We start from the raw sequence: 22,054 nt of genomic DNA on the forward strand, positions 1-22,054 counted from the left end.
TTAAAAATAAATAACTAGGGGCTACACAGAACACTGGCTGCTCTTTCAGAGGACCCTGGCTCAGTTCCCAGGACAAACATGGCAGTTCACAACTGTCTCCAGTTCCAGTGGATACAACACCTCTTGTGGACTCTTTGGGTACCAGGCACATACATAGTACTCAGATATTCAGGTAGGCAAACACTCATATACATAAGATAAAAATCTCGCCGGTGTTGGTAGCGTACGCCTTTAATCCCAGCACTCGGGAGGCAGAGGCAGGTGGATCTCTGTGAGTTCGAGGCCAGCCTGGTCTCCAGAGCGAATGCCAGGATAGGCTCCAAAGCTACACAGAGGAAACCCTGTCTCAAAAAAACAAAAACAAAAACAAACACAAACAAACAAATCTCAAAAATGAGTAAGTAAATAAGAAACCAAGGACATGAGACAAAGGAGACAACAGTCTATTCTTTCTTCCTTTCTAAAATCTTTACATAACATTAATGTGGGGCCAATGTCAGAAGCTTCATTTTAGGCTGAACAATCTAAATTATAGGCACACCTATTGTCTAAACATGACAGGTACTTATTACATATCAAGGGTTAAAAATATAGGCAGGGCAGGGTTGGCAACATGCCCTTAACCCCAACACTTGGGAGGCAGAGGCAGGCAGGCTCTGTGAGTTCAAGGCCTGGTCTACAGAGCAAGTTCCATGACAGGCTCCAAAGCTACACAGAGAAACCCTGTCTCGAAAACAAAACAAAACAAAACCTTTACTGTTATATTCAATAGTTTTGTTTGTTTTTCAAGATGGGGTTTTTCTGTGTAGACCTAGCTGTCCTGGAACTCGCTTTGTAGACCAGGCTGGCTTCGAACTCACAGATCCATGTGTCTCTGCCTCCCGAGTGCTGAGATTAAAGGCATGTACCACCATACCTAACAACAGTACTCAATTTTAAGAGAAAAAAATCAGCTGGCTACTTTAAAATATTTTGGGTTATTTAATAAAAAAAATTATCTAACCATTCATGTTAACTCCTGTAAATTCTATTGTGAGAAACTAAAAGCACTCTTTTCCTAATTGCAAGATGGGTTGATAAAATATCCTCACCCTTATTCACCACGTGTTATTTCGGTAAAGTTGTGTTTCCCTAAGTGAGTACACAGCATCATCATCCAAGGACTAACAAACCTGACTGGAAGCACTGGGATCTTCAGACACTGAAGAAGGCATTTCAAAGGGAGCGGGCCAGGAAGCCCCTTCAGAATCATGTGTCTGATCAGAACTAGATGATTCTTGCTGTTCTGCAGGAGATGGGACAGGCTGGGCGGCTCCATCACCATTGATGCTGGTCAAATCAGAAATGGAGGGAAAAAAGTCATCACATTTATGTTACAATCTACCCATCTGTATGAACTAGATTCTATAGCCAAGCATACATCCTGCTTATAAAAAGTACAATAAGCTAAATGTTAACAAAAACCACAGAAGCAAAACTTGAATTACTAATTTTAATTTTAGGCCAGAATCTCATTTTTCTGAAGATAAAAATAAACAGTGGTCAAATACCTGTAGTACAAGAACTTGGAAAGAATAGCCTTCTGATACCAGTGTTCTTTGCTTTTCTTCTTCCTCTGCCACTTCTGATCAATCAGTCTTTGATAAAACTCTTTCAACCACGTCCAATCACCAGTCTGAAAACATGAGACATTACTGAACAAATATGCACGCGGGTATTAGATGTGGAACACAGTGTGTTAAAGGCTCAGCACACAGCCAGTGGTGCTTCTAGGAGAGAAGAGGGAGAGCTTAGCAGAAGGAAGTTAGGTCACTGAACGTGTAGCCTTGAAGGGGATACTAGGACCCTGGCCCTTCTTTTTCTCTTTGCTTCTTGGACATCATGAGTGAAGGAGACTCTCACACCCCAGGCTCAAAGCAATGGTGCTGTGGTAGTGTGGAACTTCTAAAACCATAGGCAGGATAAACTTCATCTGTTTCATGTTGATTCTCTGGAGAATTTTATCACTGTGACAAAACACTGACTAATACTCATCCAGTACTCTTGGTTACAAGAAAATATTCTTTAATTATTAATTTCTGAATACTGTTTCATAAGCATGCACTTATTAAAACACTTTGATCTTCCTGTCCCCAATAAGCAGCCCCTACTTTTACACTTCATTCAAAGCATCTATGTATAACTCAACAATTAGACAAGTGAGGAATAAGTGCGCTCCCCCCACCACCACCACTTTTTCCAGCCACGTTGAGTGTCAATTTTACTTGAGAGTCTGAAGCAGGTGAACTGCAAGTTTAAGACCTGCATGAACTACTGAGTGAACTGGAGCTAGCCTGGGCAATTAGTAAGACTCTGTCTGGGGAGGTGGGCACTTGTGGCAAACACTTGTCAAGAATGCATGAAGCCCTAGGTTCAAACAAAACAATACTGTGTAGGAATACTTTAAATAGTATAAACAGGCAGAACCATCAACCATTTGTCACCAGTTCATGAAAGTAGGCCTTGAGAAACTTGAAAAACAGAAACTTTCCTGGGGGGGGGGGACGACACCGATGAAGCTAAAAATCAGTTAATATAATTGGTTACATTCATAGAACAGCTCTTTAAAATTGTTTACATTTCTGACATCCATGTTTCCAGAGTATGCCTATGATAGACTTTTAAAAGATTTTTCAAAAATTCAGTTATAGTTACTTTAATTTCACAAATTTAACAACTTTTTTGTTGTTGTTGTTGATTCTTAAATCATCTTTTTCCTTGTTTTTTTTTTTCCTGGTTTTAAAAATGAATAAAAGAGGGGGCTGACGAGATGGCTCAATGGTTAAGAGCACAGAGTGATCTTCAAGAGGACCTATGCTGGATTCCCAGCACCTACATGGTGGCTCACAAACATCTTTAACTCTAGTTACAGAGAATCGGACACCTTCTCCTGGCTTCCCTGGGTACCACGCCTGCTTGTGGCCCACAGATGTGTAGAGGCCACCTAAAAAATAACTCTCTTTAAAAGAATTTTCTTTTCTGTTCTGTTCTTTTTTCCCTCCCAGCCTTCCTTTTTAAAGACAGGGTCTCTCTAACTATCCCCAGTTGTCCTGGAACGATTTACATAGACCTAGCAGGCTGGCCTTGAACTTGAGATAACCACCTGCCTCTTCATCCTCAGCCCTGGCATTAAAGGAGTGGGCCATCATATCCAGCTGTTTTTTCTTTATTAAAACCTTTTGCTGTTTTTAATCCCCCACTGCTGCAAGACAAGGATTTTTTGTTATATCCTTGGCTGTCCTGGAATTCGCTCTGTAGACCAGGCTGGCCTCAAACTCACAGAGATCTGCCTGCCTCCCAAGTGCTGAGATTAAAGGTGTATGCCACCACCACTCAGCACTTTTTTTTTAAATCTTTAATGAAACCTTTTCTGTATTGCTGAAGTACTCAGGTACAATTCCAATTTGGCATTTTAAAAATAATTGTGTATGCATGAGTATGTAAGTATGTATGTGAGTGTGTTTGAAGTGCACGCATGCAGGTCTAATACAGAGGTCAAATGAGGTTATCATTGTACCCCAAGCTCGATTTTTGTCATTCTCCACCTTGTCACCGCCCAGCTAGCAAGACCCAGCAATCCCGTTTCCAATTTCCCACAGTAACGGGGTTACAAACTGTGTAACTATGCTCAGCTTTTTATACAAATTCTGAGAATTTGACTCAGCAAGCGCTCTTAGACATACTTTGGCACTTCTTTAAAACAAAGTCATACTTTCAGTGCTCCTGAGCTATAAAGAGAAATGCTTTTCTAACTGATTTTTGCATAAATTAATTACCTGAGATGATCTCATAAAAAGTTCTTGAATATCCAGCTCATCTAGTAAGAGGGTCCTTCCTATGCGGTGGACAGCCATGCTTACGTGGGACTTGCTGTAGGGAATCTTCAGGAGCTTTTTTATGTTCTTAAAAAAAAAAAAAAAAAAAAAAAAAAAAAGTTTAGAAAGACCCTTTAAGGATGACCCAAAATCTTTTGGATTTTAACTTCATTCAATTTGAAGCTTAATAAGCCTTATTTTCCTCAGGGTTACACAAACTAGACTATGCAAGAATTACAATCATATGGAAGATTTTAAAAGATTTATAAAATCTTTATAAATTCTAGAGTTATACTACCAGTGTATGTGACAACCCAGCACTTTTACAACAGTATTCCTTTTTATAGGAATGAGTGGAGGCACATGGTTACACTCAATTGATAGTATATGAATAACCCAAACATAGTATGTTTCAATTATTACTATTAAAATACAACCAACAATATTCAGATTTTTATCCTTGCCACTGTTTTTTGAATTCTGTGCTCTTAAAAGGAAGGAGATAAAAAGCTAGTATTTTATAGGCATTAATAACTAGTTAACTGTGCCTTATTGAATTGTTGATAGCAAGACTATAAAACAAAACATGGTATAACACCTCCAGTCCATGCCACCTCACACTGCATACCCTCAAAGTCACCCCAAATGACAACACTCACTTCTGAGTCAGAGACCACATCCACGTCATTTCCCACTGAATCAATGAAGTCATATGCCATGCCGAAACTATGGAAGGAAAAAGCGACAGATGGAAAGCTAAACAGAGTATCAAGTTGCACTGCTTCTAGGACATGAGAGCTACATCTCACACATGGAAATCAAGGTGCACATTGTCATCCAGCAGCCTAGTACTTCCTTCTTAGATGTACTAAAAGGCATACCTTAAAAATACATCTCTGACTTCATAAAACTGTAAGAACGTGAAAAACAATTTGTATTATCACAAACCCCAAACCTTTCCAATGTAAAATAGTTCAAGACTTTATTCTTTTAACACGTGGAGAAGAAAAACAAAATATGAAATATATGATTTTGTGAGTTATATAATACCAATAAAGAAAAAAACATACCTGAAATCAATTAAATCAGAAAGAGAAAATGAAAAACTGGTGAGCACCCAACTCATTCTGAGTTACCACATGAGGCTCATCTACGTGATCTACAAGCTTGAAAAGCAACTGATGTCACCATGTTCCCATTAGTAAGTGAATGAGTCGGGACATTTACCTAGGACTGCATGTGTTTAATATGATTTTCCATCTACTCTGCATAAACAGGCTAACCTTGATTCCTCATTTGCAAATTGTTAATAGTGTCTATCTTAAAAAGATGGTTGTAAAAAACACAGAAAAATAATCTAGCATAGTATTTATATAGTAAACATAACTATTTAAACCAACTCACATTTAATACAATTAAGCCATTTTTAAAATAATAAAAATATATGGTTATTTTCAGACTTTTCATAATATCAAAAATGCTACAAATAAACAACTTGTGCCCAGCACTCAGGAGGCAGAGGAAGGTGGATCTCTGTGAGTTCCAGACCAGCCTGGTCTACAAGAGCCAGTTCCAGGACAGCCTCCAAAGCCACAGAGAAACCCTGTCTCAACCCCCCCCAAAAAAAAACAAAACAAAAAATCCAAAAATAAACAACTTGTGAACATGGCTTTTAGCCTGAGGCATCTGGATAATTTCTAAACTACTAGCTCATAGGGTATCAATGTTTGTGGTTATTGCCATATAAGTTATATGAAAATATTTTAAGTCCAATCATTCAGGGGAAGAAAAAGAACACACAGTAAATGGTCAACAAGAATATGGACACTAGCTAAGACCGAAGGACACTCTTAACTTTAAATATCACCAGTAGAATTTCCACTGTGGGCCAAAGATGTAGGTTACCCAGCATGTGGAGTTTTTAACCTCAGGCTTTTTCAAATACTACATCACCATTTAATAAAAACTCCAAGCAGGGTGTTGGTGGCGCACGCCTTTAATCCCAGCACTAGGGAGGCAGAGGCAGGCGGATCTCTGTGAGTTCGAGACCAGCCTGGTCTACAAGAGCTAGTTCCAGGGCAGCCTCCAAAGCCACAGAGAAACCCTGTCTTGAAAAACAAAAACAAAACAAAAAAACCCCCCAAAACCAAAAAGATAAAGACCCCTGCCCACTTTGCTGCCCGGCATTGGTGGCGCACTCCTTTAATCCCAGCACTCGGGAGGCAGAGGCAGGAGGATCTCTGTGAGTTCGAGGCCAACCTGGTCTACAGAGCAAGTGCCAGGATAGGCTCCAAAGCTACACAGAGAAACCCTGTCTCGAAAACAAACAAACAAACAAAAACTCCAGACAGCAAGCTAAGTAGTGGCTCAGGTCTTGCTCCTTACACACCACCCTATTTGCACATATTCAGAGCACATACAAATGGATAAAACAGCTTATTAGCAGTCAATATTCATGTTTGTTAAAACATGCTACAGACTTAAAGAAAGCATATAACTCCAATGTCATCTTATTGCACCATGAATTTGAAAGACAGCTATAAATTTTTATTAAACATATCTGAACAAATTAATGTGTATCTCAAACTGAACTGGGAAGCAGCTTTAACTGGGGGTTTAAGGGGAGGGGAAGAAATGCCAGCGACTAAAATTTACCTCGAAAATGGCTTGCTTTTCTTACTATTGCCAAGAATGGTAGTTCCTGCTGGCCCTAGTTTGGCACTCTCTCGTAACCAGTTGGCAGGTGGGAGTTTCAAGTCTGTTTTTTCTTCAAGACGTGCAAATGCTGTTCGAGGAGGGGCAGAAGAATATTTCACCACGGCTCGGCTTTTCACTTCATTGCCTCCAAGAAATAAAGCTGATCCCTAATTAACACAGGGAGCGAAGCCTTAATGAATATTGCTGGGAATGACAATCTCACCGTCATACAAGAACCCACCAAATCAGGCTTCACAAGGAGCCTATGCTGCCAGTCAGCTGTAACACTTAGACTCAAGCTTCAATTATGCTTACCTAGCTGTTTTCCATTAAATGTAAAAAAGAAAAGGATCAACTAAGAAGTGGATAAAGGCCAACCAAACTGCTTTTTAAAATACTGGGCATAGTGGTTGCACACGTGCGCTCCCAGCACCGCGGAGGCAGACACAGAAGGGTCACTGCGAGGTCTAAAGCCAGCCTCACTGGTCTACACAACCAGTTCCACACCAGTAATGACTACCCAGTTTGTTGAGTCACATACAATGGAGCATCAGAAACCAAACGCGCTTAATTGTGTCACGTTAACTGCATGCAAAATGAGCAAGACCGGTGAACGGGTTTAATAGAATATTTTAGTTTAGCATACATCGAAGACACTGTAGGAAGATACTGGGTCGTGTTTATTTTATCAAACCTACAGCGACTGATCGATTCGTAAACTCATCCTGAGACAACACACTCCGGTGCAAGCTCAGAGTCCGGACTCACATTCATTAGAGCCGCTTTAGGCTTGACAAACACTTTGCGCCTTTCAAGGTATCAGCTCAGTCAAGATTTAGGTGAGGCCCTCCCTGGCACTGTCCCTTTTTCCTCCGCCCTCGGAAGGCCGTGGCACATTCGGTAACCAGTCCCATCAATTACCCGCGCGTGGGAAACCAGGTGTGTTCTGCATCAATGCCTTGCAAGCAAACACCTGCAAACCCGACGACAGGCACACCCGGTGACTCCTTCCGAACCAGAGGTGCCAAGGAGGCGTGGAAGTAAGCTCCAGAAGCCCCGCGATCTCCCGTCCAGGTCCGGCGGGCACGCAAACCCCCGAGTCCCGGCAGGTCCCGAAGCCTCACCTGGGCAGAAGAAGGTTCCTCGGATTCCGCCTGGGACAGGAGGCTGAGCCCTCCTCGGGCGGCCGCCCCTGGAGGCGAAGCCTCGGCTCCTGCTTCCTTGGGGTCCCCCATTATTTCCGCCCCGGGGGAGGCGGCCAGACGCGCGAGCCCAGGAGCCTGCGACAGGAACGCGGGCCCAGAGTCGCAGGAGAACCGCAGTGCGAGAAACTCGGACGCTCAGCAGCTCGCACTTCCGGCGGCTGACAGGAAGGGCTCGAGGTGACGCGATCAAATCTCGCGAGATTTTTACCCCAAAGGTCCAGCCGGTACTCCGACTATAGCTCCTCCCTCGGAGAGGGTCCGGAGCAGCAACACGCCGGCGCCTGTCACATCGCTCGGGCGGCCACTTCTCGCGATATCCGACGCCCGGGCTCCTCCCCCTCGCTCGCGGTTGGTCTTTGTTGGCAAACAGTTATCAGGAGTTGAGTCAAAGTCCGGGCGGTAGGGGAGGGGTTCCCGTGATCAAAGCCGGTGGCGCCGGGCCTCACAGGCGGTTCGTACTCTCAGGGCGTCTCGAGCTCCACGCGCGCGGGGACCACCTGTGGGTCTTCGCACTTTCAGATCGGTGGAGGGCCAAGACCCCGCGTTTCTCCCTGAGGCCGCTCCAGATCTCTGCACTGTAAGGAGAGAAAAGTAATCAGCCTGATCAGTAGTTTTCTAAGCAGCGTCCCGTGCAGCCCTGGCTGGTCTTGAACTCGCTGAGTAGTGGAGGGTAATCTTGTACTTGGTATTCTCCTGCCACCAGCTCCCAATTCTTGCGTTTATTCCAGCCTGGGGATGGAACCCAGGTCTTCGAGTAGGTGAGGCAAGCACTCCGAGCTACATTTCTAGCTCTGCACCTAATATCAGACAGGCTTTCTTTGCCACATTCCCCATAAAATATATTTGTTTGTAAAAGGTATTAAGGTTTTTGAAAAACACTTTTGTGTTGTGTGTATGAGGTTCTTTGCCTGTACATACACGTATGTGCGTGTGTGTATGAAATGCTATCAGAATCCAGAAGAGGGCATCAGATCTCTAGGAACGGAATTACAGGCAGTTGGGCATTGCCTAACGTGGGTGCTGAGTACTGAACTGGGGGGTCCTCTGTGTGAGCAGAAAGTGTTCCTATTTACTGAGCCATCTCTCCTGCCCTGAGGTATTATGTTTTTGGTTTACATGTTTTGGCCTTTGCAGTTATTTGGTTATGCCAGGTTATACTTTTTCATTAGGCTCTGAGAATTCAGTAATTGCATCTTTAGGAGTCCTTGTAGCAAGCGGGTGCAGTCTGCATATTGTTTTCAAATTAAACAAGACATTTTTATGAGTTAGCATTTTGATACATATTTTGCAGACATTTACTTTAAAGCATGTCTTACCGTTTTTAAAAATTACTTTGTGCGGGGCGTTGGTGGCACACGCCTTTAATCCCAGCACTCGGGAGGCAGAGGCAGGCGGATCTCTGAGTTCGAGGCCAGCCTGGTCTCCAGAGCGAGTGCCAGGATAGGCTCCAAAGCTACACAGAGAAACCCTGTCTCGAAAAACCAAAAACCAAAACAAAAAAACTACTTTGTGTGTTTTACAGCCAGTTACTGTTATTGTTGCAATTTGTTGTTTAATACATTACAAGGACTGGAAACCCAGCAGGTAAAAAAGCCCCTGCCTGCTAACCAAGCTGATGACCCGAGTTCCATCTCAGCCCTGGAACACATGGTAGAAGGAGAAAGTTAACTTTGGAAAGCTGTGTCTGCCCATCTCATGTCCTGTGGCTGACATGAACACAGGCATATACACAATAATAATACAAGATTTGAATAAAACTTAATAAACTTACTTTGGGTACATGATAAACCTTGAACATCCATGAATTCATTTCCCAAGAATGTGTAAAAAAAATCTGAATTGCACACCATAATGTTAAATGATAATCAAATATTTTAAAAGTAATATGATCCCAATTAAAAAATATACATCTGTTTCTGTGTCTCTAAATGAACAGATCTGTGTAAGAAGAAACGATTCCACATTTATCCTTTGAAGTTTTCCTTATTTTCCTATTTATTCTGGCTGTTTTATAATTAATTTTATTAACCCTTTTTACAAATATAAGTTAGCTTCTGATAATCTTACAGTCTTGTTATTTATTGTATAATGTATCTGTAAGAAAGGATTTACTGGGTTGGTGGTAATTTTTTCCTCAGGACACAAATATTGCCCATTTTCTCTAGAGAAGTAAACATTTGGACCCTTTTTTATGCTTAGTAGGAAAATGTGCTAGTAATATCCTGCAAAAAGGCAGAAATGAATGAAGCAGAACTGAGAACTTGATATACAGAAAAAGAAGCTGACAATAATAATGAGATCATGGGAGCTCAGGGCTCAGCCAAGGCAATCAGGCCTCCCAGGCCTTATGGAGGGAGGCCTGGCCCCGGGGCTGGGTCTCTGGAAGCCACACACAGGCAGGGACTAATTTAGTTGGGAGGGGAGAGTGATCCCCGAGGCATGGAGAAACCAGGCACATCTGGGTTACATAAAGTTTATACATTCCTCTAGCTCCAAGAGCTCCCCCCCTTAATCAAACACATGCTGTAGGCTTTTAAAAGTTATTATCATTGCCTCTAATGTAACTGATTGAAATCCAATGTTAGGAGAAAACAGATGACTCCTCCCATAATTCAAATGTTAAGACATGAATTTATGCTCTTGTTCTTATTGTGCCAGACTTAGCCTGACTTATGTCCCCTCAGGATGGTGTCTATCACCCATGCCTCCTGGACAGTTGTGTCAGCTCAGGGCTCTCATGTCCAGTGTCTGATGTTCTCTCTGCTTAGGACCCACATGTTGAATGGATGACTAACTTACAATGTGCCACCCCAACAGCTTGCTCCAAAGCTTTTCTTCTGCTTAGAATATCTTTCCCCAAATTACCTAGCTTATTCCTGTTGATCTTCTAGATTAATTTCAGGTTTCAATATAAGTATTCCCTAACATTTCCTACTCTTTCTACACACACACACACACACACACACACACACACACACACAACAGAGGAGAGAGAGAGAGAGAGAGAGAGAGAGAGAGAGAGAGAGAGAGAGAGAGAGAGTGTTTGGTCACTTATGCTGGTACAGCTTTCCCTGTACTTGTCACGTTACAGGAAAATGATGTTTAAATCTGCCTCCCTCACTTGCTGCCTGTGAGCTCAAAGGCGGGTGCCCTGTCTGATCACCTCTGTTTCACCAACAGCAGGTTCTGCACCTGCTGACAGAGCTGTTTCAGCCCTTAGGCAATGTAGGGAAAACTGACTAGGGCTGTCAGGCTTTTAAAATGCTTTTCAAAATGTTGGAAACATAAAAACAATGTTGTTCACTCAAAGATCTTTTAATACTCAAAATCCAGGCTAAAAATGTTTAATAGCGTAGCTCCTACATAGTGTAGCGCCAATGTCATCCACAATTGAAGTTAGTACTGATGCACAGTTTGTACCAATCTGAAACAGTTTGTAAGTCAGACCTTAGACTGCAAAATTTCCCTCAGCATTCAGGATACTCTCAGGGAAATCCTAGTCAGTCATGAATTGATTTAGTTGGCAGATGTGGTGGATGTGCTTTTCACCCCAGCACTCTAGAGGCAGAGCTAGGCAGATGTCTGAGTTCGAGGTCAGCCTCAGATATGTAGTGATTTCTGAGTTGGCCAGAAATATACAGTGAGACCCAGCCTCAAAAAAAAAAGTTTGTATTTAGTTTTTTGCAGCACTGGGTATTTTTTAATTTGTTTGGAAAAACAAAATTCACATCCCCCCAAATGTATCCCATTAAACACAAGCTTTTCTTTTTTTCTTTTTAGATTTATTTTATTTTTATATGTATGAGTGTTTTACTTGCATGTATATATGTGCACCATGTGCATTCCTGATGCCCTCAGAGGACAGAAGTGGGTGTCGGATCCCCTGAAATTGGAGGTACAGATAGATGGCTGTGAGCAGCCATGAGGGTGCTGAGAAATGAACGTGAGTCCTGTGTAAGAGCAACAAGTGCTCTTAACCATTGAGCCATTTCTCCAGGCTCTGCTGAACATGAGACACTATTCAAATGTTATAATAAATTTGCTACCGCATACTGGAACCTCCTTTTAGATAGCCACAGTGTACATTCACTACAAAGGCCCAGAAAAGTCCTGTAGCAAAGTTAATACTAAATTATTTTAGAAGTGAGCATTTTGGGTTTTTTATTTTATTGAAGACTGAAGGTTCTGGGTTTAAATGAGTTCACCAGACCCAAGATAAATGATAAGTAGGTGTTTATTAGGGAAGGACTTACACAGATGAGAATAAATAACCGCCAAGCTCTTCCTGCTCCAGAAGATGCAGTCTCTGCTCTCCCCATGCTGTGCAACCCAAGAGAGCTCGAGCCTGCAGCTCCTCTCCCTGAATAAGTCAGGGCTGCACCTGAAACCATGCTCAAAGGGTGTGGCCACTACTACAAGTTCACTGGCAAGGCAAGATGCCACTACAATTCGCTTTTAGTCTAAAGAAGAAGGTTTTAAACCTGATACAAAAACTATAAACTATGATAACAAATATCAAGTATATCCCAGGAGAAGGAAAGGTAAAAACATAAGAAAAATAAGACTTACAACCAGCAAGAGCAACATTGAGCAATCAACACCTTCTGCATGTCCAGTCCTAGAGTAATGGCATATAACAGAGATTACTCTGATAGCTGTCCTAATCTGGAAAGTCTTGTGCCTAGTATTTTCTATCTAAGATAATAGAGGATGTTAGCTGTGACTGTCTAGTCTAGACTGATGGTTTGTTATTTATTTTCGAAGTTTATCCTGATACCTGCTACTATTTCAAGCCTCTCATCTCAGGATAGTGACCTTCAGTCCTCATTGTTGTTATGTCCCAACCACAGGCTAGCCTAGGGTGGCTTCTCAGGACTGCTCTCCCTTTGCCCTTTTTCCTTCAGTCTGAGACTCTGGGCTCTTGAGTTTCTCTGTGGCTCAGTGTACTCCATCATCAAAGTAGGCCTGCTCTGTAGTAACCCTATGACCCCTAGATTCTTTAAGGCTCATTGCCTTGGTGCCAGTAATACTTGCAGGATGCTCTCATAGGCAGAAGTGCCACCTTCATGAACTGACTCATTCCTATCCAGCATTTTCTGAAATAAAATTCGAAGTCCTTTATAAAACTTTTATAGTAAGAACTGTATGAAAGGTGGGCATGATTGGGGATGCTGCTGATTTTAATGGACTGCATTTAATTGTTCTACAGTTGCTCTAGTGGAGGATGCTGACCTCTGAGAACTTCTACACTTGGGTAGTGTTTGAGAATGTGGTCCTCAGCCTACTACCCAGACCCTCACTGACCTAGGGTCTTACATATATCCAACCTCACTAATTTGCTTGGAGAACATTGGAAAGCCATGAGATTTCTGACTCCTGGCTGTGTTCAGAGCTAGAAGTGGGATTTGAGATGATCTGAAGCTGTCTACTCTTCCTTTTAAAAGAGAGTGGCATGGTCCAGAAAGGCAAACAATGAATTCAGTGAAAGGTGTACAATACTCACTGAAAGCAAAGCTGGGCAAGGGTTCACGTCTACTACTCAGGTAGCCTTTTAAAAAGTTATATTGCCAATGTGGGGCAGTAGAATTTCATTGTTTTCTGATGTTTCTTGTGCTCTCCTTATACAGCCTAAGCTGGTCTGGAACTCAGGATCCTCTTATCCTCCATAGTCACTGGCTGAACAGCAGACTCTCAAACCATCATCAGTTTTGAAATCAGTATCCCCAGGTTAGTCCAAGAACTCTACATTTTTTGATGGGATTGCTAGTTCCAGAACACATTGGCCTATAGACCATACCTTAGGATAGTGGCTTCCAAAGGCAGTTCCTGGTTGCAGGAAGAATCAGAGCATCTTTTCTTTCTTTCTTTTTTTTTTTTTTTTAAGTCTGCTAGATGCATGCCCTTTCTTGGGCCAGGATCAGCTGGGAGCAAGGGAGACTCTGTATGTAATGAAAGCAAATGACTCCCAAGTATCAATGTTTATGAGGCCATTTTGCTAGGCAAAATATAGGCCACTAAGGTAAAACTGAATTTTACATGAACACTGAAGAAACTTGTGGAGTGAGACTATTCCAAATGTTTGTTGTAAGTGTACGTCATACAGTATTTGAGCTCTACTAGTCCAAGCCATCTTTATCCAGGACCCAAGCTGCTGACTCTTTAAAGCCCTTGGTCAGTGACAAACATATCTGCAATTCATTTTGCTTTAACAACAACAAAAAACCCTACATAACCAGCTGTGGTATTAGTGACACAGGGAAAAATGATATTTCCCCAAGGAAGGACATTGGTTATCAGTGATCACTACACAGTATACCACAAGTGAAGGCTATCTGATGCCACTAACAAGGTTAAACTTGTTGACAAATCTAGGCCTTTCAGAGACCTTTTTTGAAGCTGTATAATGGGGTAAGGAATGACCTTGAGGTGGCTCATACAGAGGTCACAGGTCCTCGGTGACAAAACACTAATGAGAGTTGTCATGTTTGAAAGTGAGTTACTCTTTTTTTTTTTTCAGATTGTTCCATATTTTCTCCTCTACCCTATGATGACAAGTAGCTGTCATTAGGATGCTACTTGGAGAAAGTTCCACAAAAACAAAAAACTTTATCTGTCCCTTCAAGATGAAGGTGATGCTTGAGCAATGAGTGAGAGCCCATTTTGTTTTCAAAAGATTTCAACCCACTGAGGGAGCATTTCTGAAGATAGACATTTGGAAATTTTTGCAACATTCTATAACTATCTCGCTCAAACTGATGCCATGGCTTATTAGAGCTCATATCTGGCTGGGGAGATTCCCGAGTGAGTAAAGTGCTTGCTGTGCAAGTGTGAGGACCAAAATTTAGAGACCCAGAACCCACATAAAAACCAGGTTGTGGGGCACACCTTCAATACCAGAACTCAGGAGGCAGAGGTAGGCGGATCTCTGTGAGTTTGAGACCAGCCTGGTCTGCATAGAGAAACCCGATCTTTGTGTGTGTGTGTGTGTGTGTGTGTGTGTGTGTGTGTGTGTGTGTGTGTGTGTGTGTGTGTGTGTGATTTCTGGGACACTGTGCCTGTAATCCCACTGCATAAAACGAAGAGATGGAATCCTTGATGCAAGCTGTCTGGAGAGACTAGGCAAGATGCCAAACTCCAGGTGCAGCCAGAAACCCTGCCCCAAAGTGTAAGGTAAAGAACAATAAAGGAATACACATGATGTCAACCTTGGACTTCCACATGTATGCACACACGTGCACATGTACATGGACACATGCTTAAGCAAAAAAAGAAAAGGAAAAGAAAAGATGAAGAAAAGCAAGAATTCAAACTGCATACTTAGTAACAGTGGGTATTCTCAGCACAGAGCAGCTGTGGCTTAGGTAGGCCAGGTGCTAAGGTAAAAGGGTCCACAAGGTCACAGAGACAGCCAGCCTATACACCCCTCTGTTACATTGGTGGCATTTCAGGGGGAAAAATCTACCCATACTTTATTGTGTTCTTTGATACCACAAGTTGGCCAACTCACATCACCTAGCCTAATCTCCTTGTCAGCTGTCAGCCCACCTGCTTACCCCATACATGCTTGCAAGATCCTTCCTTCACAGCCAGCCAGCCAGCAGGTCTTTCCCCCATCCTGTTACACATCCTGGTTTTAAGTTTATTCTATGACAACAGTCTGGCAGCCTTACTTCTTGATGTATGACAAAACACATTGCATGTGAAACAACCAACTAAGTTAGTCCTTGCTCCTGTGTACCTGCTCCCGAAGAAGGGCAGCTGGCTTCCAAAGAAGCAAACTTCATTTAAAAACCTTGTGTGATTTGTGGCTACAACAGAAAGGGCAGACTGATATGGTAATGCCTGAGGTCATCTGATTCTTTTATGTAGGTCTAATTAGCTTTTAAAATAGATCAAATGGGTCAGCCATCTAAAATCAAGTTTAAAATAAGCCACTGGGGCTGAGAGATGGCTCAGTGGGTAAGAGCACTTGGCATGCAAGCATGAGAACCTGGGTTTGGGTCTCAGTACCCATATAAAGTCAGGCCTGCCTGTGCTCCGCTGGAACCACAGTGTTGTAGAAGCCAAAGATGGGAGAATCATGGTCTTGCTGGAACCAGGCTAGCTCAAGATTTAGTGAAAGGTCTTGTCTCAAAGCAGTAAGGTGGAGAGTGACAGAACAGGACACCCAATATTCTCTAGCCTATAAATGTGTGCATAGGCTCACACATAGATGCATATACTAAATTCACACACACACACACACACACACACACACACACACACACACACACACACACACACTTGGAAGGAGACCTCAGATTGATGTAAGTTTCCAACCAAGATTCTGAGAAAAGAAAGGGGCCCATTCAAGCACTTTGCTATCTTTAAAAAGTATATCAGTAAGAATAGAACTAGTTTGCAGTCAATAAATAAAATTGCTTCAGATACTGCTTTATATATTTTTTACTACTATGAGCTTTTGGATAATGTGTTAGCATCAATACATAATTTACAAATAAATATACATATGTTAATGTTTCATGCTCAGAAATATTTTTAAAAGGCTAGTTCAGTTGGTAGAGTGCATACCATGCAAACATGAAGACAAACTTCAGATTCCCAGCACCCATATCAAATTTCAGGTATGGTACCATGTGCCTGCAATGCCAGCATTTGGGGGCAGAGACAGGAAGATCTTTTGGTCTTGCTGGCCAGCAAGTATAGCTAAATCAGTGAGTTTCAGGTTAAGTGAGAGACCCTTGTCAAAAAAGTGGAGAGTGACTGAGGAAGATGACACCCACCATAACCTTTTGGCCCCTACACACACACACACACACACACACACACACACACACACACACACACACACACACAAATACTTAATGATGTGTAATTTTAAAAGTTTATAAGCTAGTGCTTTTATAAAGGTTATCTTGATTTATTTGGATTACTCAGTTATTTGATTTGGGATTTTTAAGACATGGTCTCATGTAGCCCAGACTGGCCTCAAACTCTAGAAAGCCTGATCCTCCTAAGTCTGCCTGCCACATACTGGGACTACAGGCATTCACCAGCATGCCTGCCTCTAGAAAGACTATTTTAGATGCAATCAAATGCTATCTTTAAGTCAAGAACAATTAGCAAGTTAATGAGGTATACTTTGCTTCACACTTTAATTTGATGAGAGTAGACAATTTTGAAGCATAAGACAATATACTCCCCGGATGCACAGTTCACTGGTGTAACATCAAGATAGCTTTGGTCACAACTGTCTCACGCCTTATTCATGAACTGATAACTATTTAATTTCTGTTCTGAAATTAATAACATCTAAGCAGAGCATTTGGAAACCTTTTTTTCTGCATTGGAAGTAGTTTGTTTCCTAGACACCCATGAACTTGGATTATTTTGCAAGCTCTCAGCATTGGCTTTCAGAATACAGACAAGTGTTTCTAAGGGCAAGCTGTCTCTATTAGCACTCTTTCTATCTCTGTCTCTGTCTCTGTCTCTGTCTCTCTCTCTCTCTCTCTCTCTCTCTCTCTCTCTCTCTCTCTCTCTCTCGGGTTGTTGGGAGAATGACTGTGTATACACAGGACATTGGGTGTCTTGTACTATCATTCTCTGCTTTTTCTCTTGAGACAGGGTCTCCCACTTAATCTGGAGCTAGGCTGGCAGCCAGCAAGCCCAGTGATCCTCCTTCCTCTGCTCCCCACATCCCTGGGGTTACAGATGCAGGTGCAGCCATACCCAGCTAGCTCTGCATGCTTGAGGTTTGAACTCTCATTCTTATGCTTGTACAGCAAGTGCTACTACTCATTTAACTACCCCCTGGCCCAAGATATTGCTTCTTATAGGAGGAGTGCTCTTAGAGTATTGAGTTTTATTTTCCAAGCCTGATCAATACCCAAAATGAATCCTGGGAATAGTTTCAAAGGTGCTAACATCTGTTCTCTATGCATTATCAGTGGCTGGAGCCCAAATTCGGTCATTTACACAGCACATGGATGGATGAGAAAAAAATTGTCCAGTGAACCATTCAATGAGTGTACCAGTCAATGATGCTGTGACCTCCTCACTCCCTCCTATACTCCCCCAGTTAAGGACCCAAATGAATCCTTCAGCTATTAGACATTTACAAGGAGGCATCCAATGGGGATGACCACTGCCTGAGTCTCATCTCTAACCATCTCATAACATCATCTGATTGTCTTCCCCCAGGCACTGAAGAAATGTGGTTTCTATTCTCAGAGTCACACAGTCACGAGGACCCCAGTGACAAGACCCATTGCTTATGAACGCCACGCAGGATGGCAGCCGCTGCCTGAACTGTGGGTGTTATCCACATATGACAGTTTTTTACATATTTATTTACATTTTTTTCTCTCCAGGAAATGGAGCCAGAATCCACAGATGTCATTATCCATCTGCACACGTTTGTTTACTACCCAGAAGGCAAGATTGCATTTTAAAAGTCTTGGATGGTTATTCTTTCTCATCACAAGTGACTTCAGAAGCTTTGACCGTTCGCATTGACCCTGGCTGAAAGTGTCTGTCAAAGCCTTGCTTCCCGGAGTGCTTTGAGACTCTCCTACAAAAGGCATTTTTCCACAGAGTGGAAAAACATCATTTATATTCATCCTTCGCAGTGGCATTTCTCCCTGGAATCTTCCTCTTGTCTGTCAACATTGGGAGAGAGGCACTGACCTCATCTACATTACAAATGGCACAGGTAGGTAAGATACATGTTACACACACACACACACACACACACACACACACACACACACACACACACACACACACGGGGTGGGGCAAGGAAGGGAAGGAGAAAAGACTTTTGTTCTTCCTTAGGGAGTCTCAGGTTTGGCTATCCATTAACTGGTTGAGCCAAATAGGTGTGGTATTACAAATGTTCTGGTAAGACCTGAGTATTTGAGTATTTAACCAATGCAGTGTTTTGTGGATTTTATGTGACATCCCTGGGGAGAAGGGGCACATCTGTGCTGAAGGTTGCACAAGATTGGTTAGTTAGAACCTTCTTGATTCTGAACAGTTGGAATATTGCAGATCCAGAGCCAAATTATCTTGAGCTGCTTTAATCCCTTCAATATCCACCCATCACCCAGCTCTGTATCTGACCCAGCATCTTTTTGACAGTCAGATAAACTTTTTGGAATTTATTAACAGACCATTAACTTTTACTAACTAAAAAAATAAGTATACCATGCAATAACACCAAAACCCTACGGCAGAGTTTTCTCTCCTTTGTTATAATCTGCTCATTTGATGTTCCCACCATTATATTTTATAGATGTCTTGATTTATGAATGTCTTTTGGTCTATGATTATAAGTTCAGGTAACAGTTTCCACACTGGACACATGTTGTTAGGGCAGCCTGAATTACTGTTGCTATGACATGGTTAATCATATTGGATACAGAATAAACTATCTCTTTTTCCCTTTTGGGTGACAGCTGTTCTGTGTTGACACCTGGATGCACAAAGTGTATATTACTTTATATCTCTCACTGTGACTTATAGGAGTGTCACCAGAAAGAGGGAAGGATTCCCTAAGAGGTCACTTAGAATGTAACTATCATGGGTAGCTGTTAGTCTAAACTGGTCTACACTATCCCAGGACTGTGTCTAGAGTAGAGAATTTTCTCTCTCTCTTTCTTTCCTATTTCTTTGTTTTAGATTTTCTCTCTCTCTTTCTTTCCTATTTCTTTGTTTTAGATTTATTTATTATATATACAGTGTTCTGCCTGCATATATACCTGTACATCAGAAGAGGGCACCAAATCTCATTATAGATGGTTGTGAGCCACCATGTGGTTGCTGGGAATTGAACTCAGGTCCTCTGGAAGAGTAGCCAGTGATCTTAACCTCCAGCCCCTAGAATAGAGAAATTTCTACCAAGCTGTCTCCATGACCTGAAAGTAGACTCTCTCACACAAAGAGGGTGAGGCTTTACTCCATGTGACTTCAAGGACATCAAAGAGATTTTCTTGGTCTTGTTGTAGGGGATTACTAACAGCTGGATTCACTGAGGGAGAGTCTCCATCCCATGAGCTCTGGTTCCCTATTGGTAATGCTCTGCATATGAGGCAGCCAGAGGCAGTGCCCTGGGGTGGCAATACCAAATGTGGGAGCCTGCATCTATCAATGAAATCAGAATGCATGGAGGGCAGGAGTGCTGCCCCAGGGAGCAAGGGAGGAGGGACCCATCCTGGAGCCCTTCTCCCACACCTCTGCCTGACAGCCTCTTGGTCTACAAATCAGCTTCTGCTTGCTTCTCTTTCATCTTAAATCTTTGCATCACAAAAACATTTCAAATTCAAACTTCAGTAGAGATGACAGAAAAGCAATCCCAATACTTGCACTGGTCACCATCATCTGCTTCTTCAGTTATCTACACACCGGCCACCCAGGTCCACGTTCCCACCATCCTCCCTCTCCCAGAAGACTACTGAAATTGGTGCTCCCTTAACTGTATTTGATTCAGTCCTCCCAGCTGCACTTCTGGCCAGGTTTTTCTGTTCTGTCAATCACTGTCATCAGTCAGTCTTGGGTTGTCTAAGAAAAACCATGTCTCCAGAGAGCCCCGAGCAGCTTGGAGAGAAGTGTTGGGATTGACCAATACCATGAGGTATGGTTAATTTAATACATTTCAATGATCTCTTGAGTCCTGAATGCTGCTCTGGATGGAAGATTATTATTCAGACATGATCTCTGACTTCTGAGGTCTATGCTCTAGGTCAAGATCGTTGATAAAGGCAGTAGCAAATATCGAGGCATGAAAGGCAGAAGGTGCTCCCTGATAAGGCATGGTAAGCACGGAAGTTTGGTTGTGAAAGCTGGCAGGGGAAGGAGGTTAGGAAGTGCTGCGGAGTTTGGGTTCCTGGAGAGAGTGAGAGGCTTGGGCAGGGTGTGAATGTGAAATAAGGAGGTAGGAAATGGCCTCATGGAACAGGGAAGCCCTAGGTGGCTAAAACACACTGTGTAAGGAGCCTGTCAGGAGACAGGCCATTCGGTTCTCAACCTCAGAGTTCTTTTTAGCTTGGTAATGAGATAATTCTTACTCTCTTACAATTCTCTTTCCTTTTAAAGATTTACTTAGTTTTTACATTTATGAGTGTTTTTGTCTGCATGTATGATTGTGCACCACAAGTCTCATACATGGAGACGGGAAAAGGGTGTGGATCCCTGGGATTAGAGTTATAGACAGTTGCGAGCTGCCGTGAGGGCACTGGGAATAGAACCTATGTCTTCTGGAGGAGCAGCCAGTGTTCTTAAACCCTGAGCCACCTCTCCAGCTTTCTCTATGTAAATTGTGACGTTTGGGCAGAACAATCTCTCTTTGTAAATGAAACAGAACACTGATAATTTTTCAGAGGAACAAGGTTTCATTAGAGATGTGGGCACACTTACTGAAGAGCTCTCAACAGTAGCAGAAGAATGTGAGGGGGCAGGAAAATCCATTGTCCTAAGAACATGCTCCTTGGTCTTTGGAGACTAGTCTGATGATTCTGGGCCACTTTTTTAGTGAGGGAATAGCCCAGTGTTTCATTCCTCCACTGACCCCCATTCATCATGCCTATCAATGACCTTGGTCAACACAGTGATTTTTGAAAGGTTTTGTTTGTTTGCTTGTTTGCTGTGTTTGCTGAAAAAAGATCCCTTGGAGTTGAAGTTCTAAGTGGTTGTGAGCCAACCATTGTGAATTCTGGGAACCAGTGGCAAGCTCTCTTAACTGATGAGCCTTGAGCCTTTGCCTTAGCCCCAGAACGATCATAGTTTTGTCTCTGTTGATGCTAATTGTCAATTCTCCTTTGAACTTTGATTTCAGAAAAGACCCAAGGGACACTCTTGGAAGGCAGTTAGGTGCCCCACTCTATCTTACCTTACTCCTGGGAAATCGTCATGATATAAAAAAGAAAACATAAAGCTTATTTTCAGATACATGTGAAACAAACACAAGGCTTGAGGATGCTTACAAACAGAGGCTCACACGGCATATGGCTACTATTAAAGCTTCCTTAGAGCGCGTTAATTGTTAAAAAAAATAGAACCCAGCTTCTGTGTCCTCCTTCCCACCCTGGTTGAATAACAACTTTCTTTTGATAGGGTCTTAGAGTTGGGGGTCCTTACTTAAAGTTTCTAGATATTCTAACTGCACTTCAGTTTTCAAAAGACATTGTCCCAGCATCCAGTTTATTTTAATATAGGAAATACAGAATGGTTATATCAGACCAGAGCCCACAAAGGACACCTGCCTAGGGTCCTACTTTGGCTCATTTGTGGCCTAGGGGTAAA

General features: G+C 42.4%; 2 protein-coding genes across 5 annotated transcripts in view; one reads left to right on the forward strand and one right to left on the reverse strand.

Annotated features, from left to right (window-relative positions):
• The window catches only part of Edrf1 (erythroid differentiation regulatory factor 1), a 36,258-nt gene extending 28,347 nt beyond the window's left edge, over window positions 1–7,911 (reverse strand). For all 4 annotated transcript variants that reach the window (XM_027409127.2, XM_027409126.2, XM_027409125.2 and 1 more), the window contains exons 1-6: window positions 7,676–7,911; window positions 6,510–6,718; window positions 4,514–4,580; window positions 3,816–3,941; window positions 1,551–1,675; window positions 1,173–1,329 (exon numbers count right to left, since the gene is read on the reverse strand). In XM_027409127.2, the coding sequence (XP_027264928.1) occupies window positions 1,173–1,329; window positions 1,551–1,675; window positions 3,816–3,941; window positions 4,514–4,580; window positions 6,510–6,718; window positions 7,676–7,786 (795 nt within the window). In that variant the 5' untranslated portion in view covers window positions 7,787–7,911. The remainder of the gene's footprint in view (window positions 1–1,172; window positions 1,330–1,550; window positions 1,676–3,815; window positions 3,942–4,513; window positions 4,581–6,509; window positions 6,719–7,675) is intronic.
• Window positions 7,912–8,062: 151 nt separating this feature from the next.
• Window positions 8,063–22,054, forward strand: part of Tex36 (testis expressed 36) — a 52,604-nt gene continuing 38,612 nt past the window's right edge. The window contains exons 1-2 of the mRNA XM_027409130.2: window positions 8,063–8,333; window positions 18,127–18,467. Of these exons, the coding sequence (XP_027264931.1) occupies window positions 18,459–18,467 (9 nt within the window). The 5' untranslated portion in view covers window positions 8,063–8,333; window positions 18,127–18,458. The remainder of the gene's footprint in view (window positions 8,334–18,126; window positions 18,468–22,054) is intronic.

The sequence above is a fragment of the Cricetulus griseus genome, chromosome 3 (assembly GCF_003668045.3).
Source record: "Cricetulus griseus strain 17A/GY chromosome 3, alternate assembly CriGri-PICRH-1.0, whole genome shotgun sequence".
Lineage (NCBI taxonomy): Eukaryota > Metazoa > Chordata > Mammalia > Rodentia > Cricetidae > Cricetulus > Cricetulus griseus.